At 48.4% G+C, this 12,789-nt stretch overlaps 6 protein-coding genes across 6 annotated transcripts; 3 read left to right on the plus strand and 3 right to left on the minus strand.

Annotated features, from left to right (window-relative positions):
* Positions 1 to 517: 517 nt before the first annotated feature.
* On the plus strand, positions 518 to 1,567 carry ASPWEDRAFT_51230 (nitronate monooxygenase; the record flags this gene model as incomplete). The annotated part of the gene is made up of 1 exon (XM_040837567.1): positions 518 to 1,567. One exon carries the CDS (start codon positions 518 to 520, stop codon positions 1,565 to 1,567), a length of 1,050 nt encoding a protein of 349 aa, XP_040688697.1.
* Positions 1,568 to 1,923: 356 nt separating this feature from the next.
* On the minus strand, positions 1,924 to 3,825 carry ASPWEDRAFT_739861 (uncharacterized protein; the record flags this gene model as incomplete). The annotated part of the gene is made up of 5 exons (XM_040839418.1): positions 3,444 to 3,825; positions 3,190 to 3,391; positions 3,094 to 3,135; positions 2,891 to 3,039; positions 1,924 to 2,839 (listed from the first exon to the last, which is right to left on the minus strand). Exons 1-5 carry the CDS (start codon positions 3,758 to 3,760, stop codon positions 1,924 to 1,926), a joined length of 1,626 nt encoding a protein of 541 aa, XP_040688698.1. The 5' UTR covers positions 3,761 to 3,825.
* Positions 3,826 to 4,386: 561 nt separating this feature from the next.
* ASPWEDRAFT_171851 (fungal specific transcription factor domain-containing protein) lies at positions 4,387 to 6,479 on the minus strand (the record flags this gene model as incomplete). Its single annotated transcript, XM_040830850.1, has 4 exons — positions 4,387 to 4,782; positions 4,835 to 5,126; positions 5,183 to 6,319; positions 6,469 to 6,479. 4 exons carry the CDS (start codon positions 6,477 to 6,479, stop codon positions 4,387 to 4,389), a joined length of 1,836 nt encoding a protein of 611 aa, XP_040688699.1.
* A 450-nt stretch (positions 6,480 to 6,929) lies between these two features.
* ASPWEDRAFT_110117 (TauD/TfdA family dioxygenase) lies at positions 6,930 to 8,301 on the plus strand (the record flags this gene model as incomplete). The annotated part of the gene is made up of 4 exons (XM_040828148.1): positions 6,930 to 7,179; positions 7,233 to 7,719; positions 7,784 to 8,089; positions 8,142 to 8,301. The coding sequence occupies 4 exons, from the start codon at positions 6,930 to 6,932 to the stop codon at positions 8,299 to 8,301; spliced, it is 1,203 nt and encodes a 400-aa protein (XP_040688700.1).
* Positions 8,302 to 8,536: 235 nt separating this feature from the next.
* On the minus strand, positions 8,537 to 9,312 carry ASPWEDRAFT_132880 (DUF3759 domain-containing protein). Its single transcript, XM_040829296.1, has 3 exons — positions 9,187 to 9,312; positions 8,990 to 9,130; positions 8,537 to 8,916 (listed from the first exon to the last, which is right to left on the minus strand). Exons 1-3 carry the CDS (start codon positions 9,200 to 9,202, stop codon positions 8,753 to 8,755), a joined length of 321 nt encoding a protein of 106 aa, XP_040688701.1. The 5' UTR covers positions 9,203 to 9,312; the 3' UTR covers positions 8,537 to 8,752.
* A 2,607-nt stretch (positions 9,313 to 11,919) lies between these two features.
* Positions 11,920 to 12,746, plus strand: ASPWEDRAFT_171854 (uncharacterized protein; the record flags this gene model as incomplete). The annotated part of the gene is made up of 3 exons (XM_040830851.1): positions 11,920 to 12,209; positions 12,260 to 12,657; positions 12,709 to 12,746. The coding sequence occupies 3 exons, from the start codon at positions 11,920 to 11,922 to the stop codon at positions 12,744 to 12,746; spliced, it is 726 nt and encodes a 241-aa protein (XP_040688702.1).
* Positions 12,747 to 12,789: the final 43 nt, after the last annotated feature.

Genomic DNA, 12,789 nt, shown 5'->3' on the forward strand with positions numbered 1-12,789 from the left:
AAAACTCTCTAAAAAGTCCCACATTAAAATCTTGCATGCCAGTCTATACCACTATAGACCACTACCCATGCATAACCCTTACAGTAGTACTGGATAGACACCCAACTACATTTCTATCATGCATATTTAACTCGAAGACTTTTATCCTCACAAGAATATCCTATCCAACAATTATATTCCATACTCTATCTTGGTAGAAGCCACATTAAGTCAGCTGAGCGGGAAGCCTTGTTCTCCACACCTGTGGTCGCATGTACTAGTTAATGAGATATAATTCCGTATAAATAATCAAAATGATAATAAACCACCAAGCATAGTTTAGATGATCATTCAGCATCGAGTCCCATTCTTCGTCAAGTTGGCTGAGACTTTCAAACTCCGCGATCTAAGCCCGTATCAAAGCCCGAATCAAAGTCCGTATCAAGTAACGGTTGATTATGTCACCTACAGGTTGGAGTATATATTCTTCATTCGCCTGTCCAACTTCCTCAAATATATATCTATAGATCAGTGAATCATGGCTCTACGCACATCCAGACGCTTACTTCCATGGACTCAATCGCCTCTCATCGCGAACGCACCCATGAGCGGTATCGCCACCAGCGCCCTTGCAGTCGCAGTGACTCGAGCTGGAGGACTAGGCCAGATTGGATATATGGACGACCTAGACAAACTGTCTGAGCATCTGCATACCGCCCGCCACGAACTGCAAGATATCATGGCTGGGCTCCCCAACCCCGACGTCCTCCCAATTGGGCTGGGGGTGATTGCATTTGGCTCTCCGATGACAGCATGGATGGAGCTTTTCACCGAGTACAAACCCGCCGTGGCGTGGCTTTCGTTTGCCGCGACACACGAGTTCAAGCAATGGACGGAACGCATCCGTCGGAGTTCCCCGCAGACAAAGGTCTGGATCCAGCTGGGCAGTGTCACGGCCGCAATCGACATCGCTCGCGAGTGTCAGCCAGACGCGATTGTACTCCAGGGCAGCGATGCTGGAGGCCATGGGCATCGAGACGGGGCTAGTCTGATTTCACTTCTCCCCGAGGTGGTGGATGCGTTTCAGGAGCGGGGGTTGGGTGACATTCCCCTCGTTGCAGCGGGGGGAATTACAGATGGGAGAGGCACAGCAGCAGCCTTGACATTGGGCGCTAGTGGCGTGGTGATGGGGACGCGATTTCTCGCAGCGCGTGAGGCGGACATCCCGTCTTTCTATCGAGAGGCTATTTTTGACGCCACCGACGGAGGGGAAGCGACTGCCAGGTCTCGTGTGTTTGATGAGATCTGGGGCCCGAATATCTGGCCCCAGACATACGATGGGAGGTGTCTCCGGAATGCAGCTTATGAGGAATACAGAGACGGGGTTGGCATTCAATCTATCCGCGCAGGGCTTTTCCGGGCGATGCAGAGCCCTGAGAAGGTACCTGTGCAGGAGATGAGTACGATATGGGCCGGCACAGGAGTAGGAATGATCAATCAGGAGACTACTGCGGCAGAGATCGTTCAAGGGGCTCGAAAACAAGTAAAAGAGTGTCTGGAACGGACATATACTTGTCTGGAAAGGTAGACGCAAAATATGTGAATAAAATTAGATTCCTAGGCACTTATCAGAAGCATACTTCCGAGTGGACTGGGCGAAGGAATAAGATTATGTCTGCTCCCTGTTACTGCGAGCGGCGCTCTTGTCTTTATTTAATCGTGATATTACTGATCCTAGATTGTGCCATCATGGATAGTGGGACTTCGGGGTCAAGTTTCGCGCCGATTGGACATTGATTAGATTTCCATGGCCAGTAGCCATCGTCAAGGATATCTATTATTATGTTATACTTGATAACATGCGAAGGGTCTAGTTTACTTTCATCGGCAGCGTCGTAGATGGTTTAAAGTTTATATGTATGTACATCTGTATATGCTAGACCTTCAAAATATCCAGTTCCCGACCTTCTTTAACATCCCCATTCCTGGAATATTACCAAGACTGCTGCTCTTCACAGCCTCAAAGCCACGCGAGTCTGGTGAAGTCCCCCCAGTCTCAAGCTGGTACCGATCCGTAACCAAATCCATCTCATCCAAAGAAACGAATTTGGTCTTTTTAAAGATCTTCCAGCCAAAGAACATCCCCAACATGATCGGAATCTCAATATAGAACGACACGAAACCAACCACATCGAACTCCGGGCTAAAGCACGACCAGCCCTGAATGAGGACGAGGAAGATGTTCAACCCGACCGCCAGCACCGGGCCGAGGGGATACGTGAAGTTCTTGAACGGGAGGAGATGCTCGAGATTCTGACGACGGATGGCGGCGCGGAATCGGAGGGAGGCGAGGCAGATGCACACCCAGGAAAGCTGGTTGGAAACGCCGACTAGATTCTGCAGCCACGACCAGAGCTGGCCGGTGCCGATTTTGCTGGCGCCGAAGCAGAGCGCGCTGATGGTTACGGTGATGAGAACCGCTACCCAGGGAACGCGGAAGCGGTTGGTGAGACTTAGTTGGCGGGGGGCGTATCCTTCTCTCGCCAGGGTGTAGAGAAGGCGGGAGCCCGCGAAGAGGGCGTGGTTGGCGGCCGAGATGGCGCTGGTCATGATCACGGCGTTGATGAAACTGCCTGCCACGGCGCTGCCGGCTTCTGCAAAGACTATTGTAAAGGGGCTGGTGGAGGAGTTTTCGCTAGAAAGCCCGGGATGGTTGTATGGTACGTCGAGCCCGATTATGATGATTGACACGACGTAGAAAAGGAGGATCCGCCAGAAGACATTCCGGATGATGCGGGGATAGGTCCGCGCTGGGTCCTGGGTCTCACCAGCAGTGACTGCCACATTTTCTGTTCCACCGCTGCCCAACAGTTAGCGATAGAAATCTGTGTTGTAGTGAAATCGGTCTTACTATGCAAAAGACGCCGTGACAAAAACAGAGGCAAAGCCCCCGATCCCACCCACGAAGGGGGCATCACCCACGTAGAAGTATTTGTCGCCGAAATAGGTACGTTGGGAGTTGGCGCCACAGTTGACGACAATGCCGACAATAATAAAGACCTAAGATTCATTAGACCTGCAGCGCACGGGAGGAATACGGCACCAGGGGCTTACTATAATGGTCACAACCTTGAGCAGACACAGCCAGTACTCGGTCTAGGTGTTGGTTAGGATCTATCTCACGTATGCAGATTCACGTCAATTACTTGCCTCTCCATAGACCCTCACAGAGCAGAGATTCAGACAAAGGACAAACGCAAGGCAGATCAGGCTGAGCGCCCAGCCAGGGCAATGCTCAGTCCAGTATTCCAGCAGAATCTGCAGTGCTATAACATCCGAAGCCGTCGATATTGCATCATTGGCCCAGTAGTTCCATGTCAGTGCGAATCCCAGAGCATCGTCCACAAAACGTCTAAGACCATTAGACCAAGCTTGGATCTCACTATGGCGAGGATTAAGCATACCCCGCAAATGTACAGAATGAGCCTGTCACCGGAATAAATGCCACCATCTCTCCCAGGCTGAGCATGGTGATGAAGACAATGCCACCGCAGATCGTATAGGCCAGAAGCATCGATGCCGGACCGCCGGTCGCCAACGCCCTCCCAGTTCCGAGATACAAGCCTGTCCCTATCGTGCCACCGATCGCGATCATCTGGACCTGCCGAGGGGATAGCTTGCGCGCCAGTTGGTTGGCATTGTCGATTTGGGCATGGGGAAGGGATGAGAAGGACGTGGACCTGTCCAAAGGCGGCTGTTTCTCCACATCAACTGGCATCATATGTGGTGCAGAGGACGGCTAGCAGGATCTGGGGATGACTGAGTGAGGGCGAGGTGATTTCGGCCATGATGGTGTCTTCTTTATGGGCATGCCCATCTGGGGGATGCTCAGTGCGCTATTTAATGAGCCACAAAAGGATCAAAGGCGATATTGTGCCATTTTGACAATCGATGAGCAATTGGCCCTATACAGACGGGTTGCAGACATATGTAGTTCCACTGAAGGATCGGGCAAGTGAGCAGCAATTCGCTTCTCCCGCTCGGCGTCATCAGCAGCCCGAGACCCCGACTCCGACGCAGTTGAAACGATCCTCCCAGCACACAATAACAGGATAACGCTACGTATAAGACGGCTTATTTAATGTAAATTTTCGATTCTAGACCTGTTTGGTGTTCTGACGTCCAGCATAGCACGAGCTATGGGGGCTGGTGTAGTGCGTCCCCAGGCGGCATGCTTGGACTTATTTAATGTCTTTTTTACAGTTGGTCTTTTGATGATTGCTGGAAAAGAGCAATCTATGTCTTCGTTGTTTGTACTTGATTTGTGTCATGGTGTATTCCGTGGTACGTGTTGGTCTTGGATGGACAATTATATCTTCACTCGATGTAGACAACGAACTGATCGCATCAATGATTAAGAAAAGGATGGCTAGCAAGATTATGCCAGAAGTTGATTTCAAAATCCTGGAGATAGTGGTCGCATAGACCCCAAGTTCCATCATCCCAGGGGGCCATCTGCTCGGACTCTACCAGAGCTGGTTGATGGCCTGAAGCTGTTGTCATGTTGTGTGGAGGGAACATCATGCGGTCGAGAAGACTCTTGATGGTTTGAGTGGCACGAGCCAGCAGGGCATAATTCGGCGAGTCAATATAAACCAACGTGCCACGTTCAATCTCTCCCACGAGAATGCTCAGGTCCTGGAATACCTTGGACATGCTCGTCTGGAGGGTGTCTGTGGCGAAGGATTGGTTTACAAGAGTGAGGGAGATCAGCCCCGCCGCTGACAAGCCGTAGTATGCGACCTATAACATCAGTTCAGTCATTCCAATGAAAGTCTTGGGATTTCTGACTTACCTTCCAGACTAGTGATGTGCCAGAATTGATCATCTGCTCCTTGAGCATAATCGTCTCGATGACAAGGCTAAGCATGTCCATGGAAATCGTGAACAATTCCGGGTCGGGGTCGGTGATCATCGGGCGGACCAAAGCCAGCCGCAGAAGGAATTGGACGTGGAGATAATTGAGCTTCATATTGACCATGAAGTCGCGCTCCACTGGTCGCCGGTCACAGGCCTTGAGACTGCCCTCGAGGCGATAGCTTTGGGGGACAGCAGTCCATTGAGCATGAGCATCGGTCTCTATGAGCCTGGACACTGTGTCAGTAATAAGCTAGCTCAGAAGAACAGGAACAATCAGGAGTACCGTGCCCGTCGGACCCTTTCCTCCGAGTTCTCCTCGGCGAACAGATCCAATATATCCTCCTTCAAGATCGCGCAGAGACCAGCCCACCGCGAGTCCGAGATGAAATCCGGCTTTTCAGCAGGATCCCAGGCAGCTGGCTTACGGGTAGCTTGCTGGGCGGGCTGGACATGGTTCCCGGGAAGACAAAAGTGACAGAACTTGCGAACGATGCGAGGTGGCCTGCCGAGAAAGATCGACACATTTTTATCCGCCGAATACGTCCGACAAAAGGCGGTTTGGCGAAGGTCACGAAGGAAGGGAGGGGCCGCGCTGAAGGATTCGGTTTGTTGTTGGTGGTAGCCCAGAGCGAAAAGGGAGGCTGCGACGTCTCCCAGTTTGCGCCACGAGAGATAGCTCTGATCCCCGTCCACCTGCGAGTGAGAGATGAAATTCTCATACTGGAGAACAAGCTGTAGATCATTCATACAGTCCAGCGGTAGACAGAGATCCAAACATCGGTCCGAGTACGAGAGGGTCAGTTTTTGAATCTTACGACGTTGTTGCTCCGAGCCATACAGCGGTTCTGCATAGGCCAAGTCTACAGAGGCTCGACAAACAGCAGTGAAGAATAGGCCTACCGTTTCCCATCGAGCGTTTTGTCCAGCAAAGTGAGCGCAGTATTCATCGAATGTGGTTTCGGGACTGACGGATATAGGGCAACGGGAACGGGCAAAGAGGTTTCTGCTAATGGCCGCTGCGGATGCGAGTGCTCCGTCGCATCGGGACAGAGTGTGGGCCACGGCGGATGCACAAGGGCCGGTAAAGGGGCCGGCCAACGCGAGATTGGTTCCTGTGGCCACCCATTTCTTGAAGAGGAGGGCGAATGGCTGCATCGTCGATACGCGGTGCAGTTCGAGGATGAGCTCTGCGCCCCTGGAGATGCAGGTGTCATCAACCGCATGGTCGGTCTGGACACTGGGGCTAGGTTCCGTCTCTCGACTCGAAGCACCTTCTGTATCCCGTTGAAGCCGTAGCTGGTCGAAGAGTGTCGTATGGCTGGAAGAACCTAAATAGCCCGGGTTGGGATACTGCACGGAGGGAATCGCCAGATCTCTGGAAACCTCTGCACTTGTCGCAACAGATCTTGCTTCATCTTCTCTGGCCTCTTGTTAATATGACGCCCCACAACAGCCACGCTGGACCACTTGCTTCTGCTTGCCTAGACTCCGACCAAACGGCCTCTTGAACGGTCTCAGCCGGTATGCACAGTCCGCAGCCCGGTCTCTCTGCCTGCACCTCGAACACACCGGTCTCTCATGGTCGCATCGCAGCTTCATTGTCCGACATGGGTCACAGGCAGGAAGCTTCCCGGACCTGGATGTCGGAGTCGGCATCGTGTATAAACACCGGGAGTAGTTGTCGTTGTTTTACAGTAAAAGATAATTGAATCTTCCCCGATGGCATTATTGCGCCATCCCGACTGGACCCACTTTCGGCTGAGCGTCTCTGTTGTTGACGCCGACTCCGACACTCACTCCGATGATACTCCAAGACTCAACTATTCATTGTTGGAAAGCAGAAGGGAATAAGAGGAAAGGAATAGTGGGGTTCATGGCCTAGAAGGGATCTCGCGATTTGAATGTACGATTGCGACATCGTTATTTCTGTTAGTGTCACATTCAAGGTACGGTTTGAATACAAAAGCTGCAAGTTATCTAGCATGTCTATACGTCTCTATCTTTGTCCAAGCAACGAAATAAACCCAAACATGACTGTTCTATATCCCAACGGATACCCTGACTTTGGGTACATGCCCGACTACGACAAGTATCTGGCGCGCGGCAAACGCAGACAAGAAACCGAAAAGCTGGATCAGCACCTCCCAAAGGGCTTTCCTGCCCGTTTGTCTGGTGACCTTGTCTGGGAAGGCAATACATTAGCCAGCCATTACAACTGGAATTACCATCTCACTGCCGAGGACCTGGAGGAGATCAACAATGCTCTTGCACATTTCAAGTGTATGCTTCATCCATCCCATAGCTATATTCATACTAATGTCGACTTCCAACAGCATTAAGCAAGCCAATGGGCGAGATCTCGCCAGACAGCTTCCCCTTGCCCAACTTGCATGCTGCGTTGCGCGAAATCTCCAACGAGGTCCATAATGGCCACGGTTTCAAAGTCATCCGCGGTCTTCCCGTGGACAACTACGACCGCGAAGAGAACGTGATCATCTACACCGGCATCTCATCCCATGTCGCACCGATCCGTGGTCGCCAAGACAGCAAATGGCAAGGCAAGCCGGCTGATGTCCTTGTTGCACATGTGAAGGATCTGAGTCAATCCTGCCACTCCAAGGACATCCCCGGTCCTGTGGTAACCGCCGACAAACAAGTGTTCCACACTGATGCGGGTGATGTCATTGCCTTGTTCTGTCTGAATGAGGGCGAATCGGGTGGCGAGAGCTATCTTGCGAGTACCTGCCATGTGTATAACGTGCTCGTTGCCACGCGCCCTGATTTGATCAAGACTCTCTCCCAGCCTTGGCCTTTTGACGAGTGAGTTACCCTGCTGTCCAAAGCATACCCCACGGACAGAGCTAACAATACCATGTTTGTCTAGTTTTGCCCCGTCTGGCGACGTGTACAAGCTGCGACCCCTCCTATACTACCAGCCTGCTACCGAGGCCGACCCCGAGCGACTAATCATCCAGTACTCGCGAAGAAACCTGACTGGCTATCTGGACTGCAAGCGGTCTGCCAGCATCCCACCGCTGACCGAAGCCCAAGCAGAGGCCCTAGATGCCGTTCATTTTACCGCCGAAAAACACGCTATTGCGCTGGAATTCCACAAAGGCGACATTCAGTTTGCCAATAACTTGAGCATTCTCCATGCCAGAGGGGCATTCACTGACTCCAGAGAGAAGCAGTAAGTACACAGATACTGGTTTCTAGCCGGGGGCGCTAACGCTAGTCTGTAGACGCCACCTTCTCCGGCTTTGGCTGCGTGATCCGGAGTATGAGTGGACCAAGGCCAAAGATCTGAAGGAGCGATTTGACCGGGTCTATGCAGGCGTGACAGTTGAGAGCTCTGTGTTTCCGCTGGAAGCTACCATCCGCAGCAGCAATGTGGCTACATAGGATTATGCTGGAGCATCGACTATAGAGTGACAACCTTGTTAAGATTATATAGAAGATCTATGACTGGCGTCTTAGAATACTAGTCTTTTGCTGTGATGCAGCGGTATTAACCACCAGAATGCTCCCTGTTTGGCGAGACCGTGACATGATATAGGTCTAAAATGATTTTTAGAATCTAAACTTTTTTATGACCCAGTAAGCTATATTTACTCTATTTAGAATATAGTTATACAGCAATCTCTCTTATTATTCTTTATTGTTATTTCTCAGTATAAAATAATAGACTGCTATTGTTGCTAAGTCAGATGGCTTGTTGTTATGTACGGTGATATGCACACGGTACCAGGGATATTGTGCAACAAGGTGGGACAGTATAGACATTTATATCCAAAGGTATTTCAATCTACGCTGCAGAGCTATCTATACAGCATAACCACATGCATCACAGACTCTAGTAAGAGTTGTAAGCCTCCTCGGTAAAGTTCTCCTCAGCCTGGCGCTTAGCCCTCTCCTTGTCCACAAAATCCAAACCCTTGGTTTCAACTTCACGGTCGACGAAGGCACCGGCGAGACCGGCAAAGATCTCCTTGGCTTCGGCGTGGCTGGCAGGCTTGCCTGTGATGCATTAGCGACCGCAGGGAGAAAAAAAAAACAAGAAAGAAAGCATTTAGTAATGATGTAAACGTACCGTTGGCTGCAACGTGCTTCTCGTAGGCCTTGGCCGCCTCAAACGAGGCAGCGCCGGCGATCAGCTCGTGGGAGAACTTGGCCTTGTGGCCCTCATCCTGGGGGTTGAGCTGCTGGTATTCGTCGTTGTGGCCGCTGAAGACTGTGATAGGTTAGACTGGTGGGGATGGGATGAGCGACGATGGAACTGGAACATACTGTCGAAGAAACCCATTTTGAGAGATGTGAGAGTTGACTTTGTTAGGGGAAAGAACCGAGGATGGGGGAAAGGGGTCTATTTATAATTTCTGGCGAGCAAATCCAAGGTACCTTCCAGTTACCCCTCCATCCCCTCGGCTAGAGGGGTTTACATGTCGCAATTACATATGCTGATTCTCCCAATCGGATCAGGCCAAGTGGGGCGAGAAAGCTTGGTAAGGCTTGTTTGTGATAAAATGGGCTGATCTGCTGTGTTGTAATTTGACGGAAGAACTTGAATTCTTATGGGGACCACGGGCCTGCATCCAGTCAGGGCTTAGACTGAGTTGAGACACTTACTACTAGATAATAGTACCTTACTCAGTTATTTATGTACTAAGTAAGCTTACTTATCTATTTTTTACTTACCTAGGATGCCCTTAGTTATATAACTAAGAAGCAGCCTTACCCTCTAAGAGCCACCTGGTATAGATTTTGATTTTTTCTTCTATATAACCCTCTCTTGTATAGCCTCAAGTACATACGACCACAGGGTGTGGAGAACAGGGCTTCCCGTCCGCTCAGCCGTACTTAAGCCACACGCCGGCAGGTTAGTAGTTGGGTGGGTGACCACCAGCGAATCCCTGCTGTTGTATGTTTTTCTCTTTTTATTTTATTTAAGTGGGTTTACTGCCCTTGCCACCCTACCTTCACCCTATTTAGATAATTCCCTGAAGCTGTCCAATCTTGACGGGGGGGATGAGCTGATCTGTCCTTAGTTTAAGCTACCATTCTTCATCTATTCTACGGTACTGAGTACTCCTTAGGATCACTGCCGCATTTTTAAAATATCCTACTCTAACAAAAACTGAAAGTGACTTTTAATATCATAAAATGGAAGATCTCTACTTCTTTAGATAATGTTAAGTATAAGGCAGAGAGATAGTCCGGCATTCCATTTACACGTGTGCTAATTCTGGGTTGGTGCCATAATGTAGAATACAGTCACTCACTGATAATTAGTCACTAATATCGGAGAAAGAAAATAGCATAAGTTATGCATTTAACAACTATTTCTTCCCATCTTATAGGCGTTGAAGATATTAATTTAACCAGTTGCACTCTGAGATAGAATACCTCTGTCTTAGACTTTATATCCAGCTGCAAGCTTGCTGCTCAGCTCTTTTCTTACAGGCCAGCACTTAGCCATTATTAGTACTGAGCCAGTATGTCGCTGACAAGGCTCTAAATTGACTGAGGAGCCCGTTTTCAACATGAACTTAGCTACGCGCTGGGCTGAGTAAGGTAGGCCCAGTACTCCAGCATCTGTGAGGACCCTGCTTCAGCGTACTGAGCCGGGCTTCTGCATGCCGGTGGCAAGGCATGAGGATATGCCAGGTCTCTGTTTCAACCGTTCTACTTTATCCGAGGTATTTGGCTAAGGCTATCTTGCCTGATTGCATCTGGATGACCACTGAACTGGCGGCCTGTTGTAGTGTGGCAGCCAAAGTAGCCATTTTCAGCTGTCTGCTAACTGTCCCATCATTAAATGGAGTTATATAAACTTAAATAGCAGAGCTAAAGTTACCTCATATCTTAGGATTTTTATAAATACATAATCCTGCTATAACTATTTAAATTTTTTATAAAGTTAGCTAATTACTTTCTATATATTATAGTTTTAGTACTACCATTATATTAGACTCAGAGATATAAAACTAACTAGGAGAAGGGTATTACTATATATCTTTTATATTTTACTATAATTTATAGCTTACTAGTTATATATATTATCTTTATATAAAGTTAACCAGGCTCACAATTCAGCTATGGTTAAGGTATAAACTTTAATACTTAGCATAAACCTCATAATGATCAGTACTCCTCAATAATAGTTCACTCCATTAACTAAATATTAACTATAGGTTATAAGCTTATATAACTTACAGCTACGCTGAGCCCATGCACACTTGAATATAAAATGTAGAAAATTAAGCCACTTCATTTTAATAACCACTAAATTGTCATTGTTCTTAGATCCACTAAATCTAGAACAACGGTTGACATGGAATAACCTAATTTAGTGTGGACTAAAACTTTAAATTTTTTTTTTTTCGCTTTCAGGTTATGGTTCCTCTGTTTCCTTATATCACCTCACATTGACCCTTACGATCACTGTATTCATGAATTCTGGGATTCTTGATAGGGAAAAGGACCACTACTCATCCATATACCTAGGATAGCAGGTAACCTGGGTTGTGTCTGCTCCCCTCCAGGCTGTGCTTTGACCCATGATCTTATTCTCCTTATATATTCTTACTTTATTTTACCAGCTAATAGTTACTATATTCCTTCTATTTTAGTATATATCTATGGCTCAGGCTAGAATGTATACAGATCAACGCATTTCTGGGCCACATACTTGATGTTTTAAGGTTCGAGACGGTCTAGAACATCTTGAAGCTTCACTGTTTGTCACAGTCTAAAGTCATCTCTAGTTTAAACAAAATTCCTTACTAATGCTTTCGAACCTCCTAGCCCTCAAAAACCAAGGAATGCCAAAGCTCGGTTGGTTCTCCAGGAAAGTCCAAACTTACCTAGTTAGTATATGTGGATCTGGGGATTAGTGATTTATTATGATTTAAGAGCTTCTATGATATGTAGCGATTCTCAAATGAACCCATTATTCAATAGCTCATTCCTCCCGAGATTTGATAATAAACTGTTAAAGATCAGCCAAAAAGCGGTGCAGATATGTCCCCAAAGGCTCACCAGCGTTATATCCAATCGTTGGAAAATCTCTCTATCGGCGACCCCATGTATCACCCCGATAGCGAAGGCCTTAAACTGGGGCATTGTGGCTACTTCGACAATAACGGCAGGTGGAGAGACATATTTGATATTATGACCATCGATTCCGATCATAGTAAGTATAAACCGCTGGCAGAGTTGCCAGTAGCAAGTATGAGTGAAGCTCAACGCTGGGGACCTATATTTGGGAGCTCGGTTAAGTCATGTGGCATTGAAGAAGACACTAGTGTCGCGTACGCCGGAAGACCTTCTATTAACATAAGATATTACTGACAGAGGTTAGCATCCCAGGTGTCCCAGGATTGACTGCCGGAGTAAGCCTAAAGTTTGCGAAAAAAAGTGGTTATGGGGCTGTTCTTATGGCGGACCCTGTAACATATGAGGCTTTCCCACATAAGGAACCGTTTCATAAATGGTGCAAAGATAATGCCCCGAAGCTCCTCGCAGACGAGACCTTCGGTCCCGAGCTCAAACGACGGAATTTCTTCATAATCACCGAGCTTTATACCACAAATCGATGCTCTATTACACAATGGGATGGCAGAGAAAAAGAGATGTGCATTGGTGTCTCAGCAGAGGCTTGGAGTATGGGCAAGCTTACTGGAGGTGGATTCTGGGGCAAGTCGACAAATATAGGTAGCTGGAGAGGTTTTGGGTTTGATGAGGAATTGAAGCAGGCAAGTAGGCCTCCTAAAAAACTTATAATGACCAGGACAGCTAATTTAGAGGCAGCAGAGCAAGGTTATGTTTGTGGGTGGGTTGGAGTATGAATTCCGGATGATCAGGGCATTACTTCAGCCTGAGGTATGGATC

The sequence above is a fragment of the Aspergillus wentii genome (genome assembly GCF_001890725.1).
Source record: "Aspergillus wentii DTO 134E9 unplaced genomic scaffold ASPWEscaffold_4, whole genome shotgun sequence".
Lineage (NCBI taxonomy): Eukaryota > Fungi > Ascomycota > Eurotiomycetes > Eurotiales > Aspergillaceae > Aspergillus > Aspergillus wentii.

Bases quoted from the DNA above. Each gene is read 5' to 3' on its own strand.
- ASPWEDRAFT_132880 (XM_040829296.1), bottom strand. The intron at 8,917-8,989 runs GTACGTTTACAT...AATGCATCACAG, and splicing joins GAAGCACGTTGCAGCCAACG to GCAAGCCTGCCAGCCACGCC.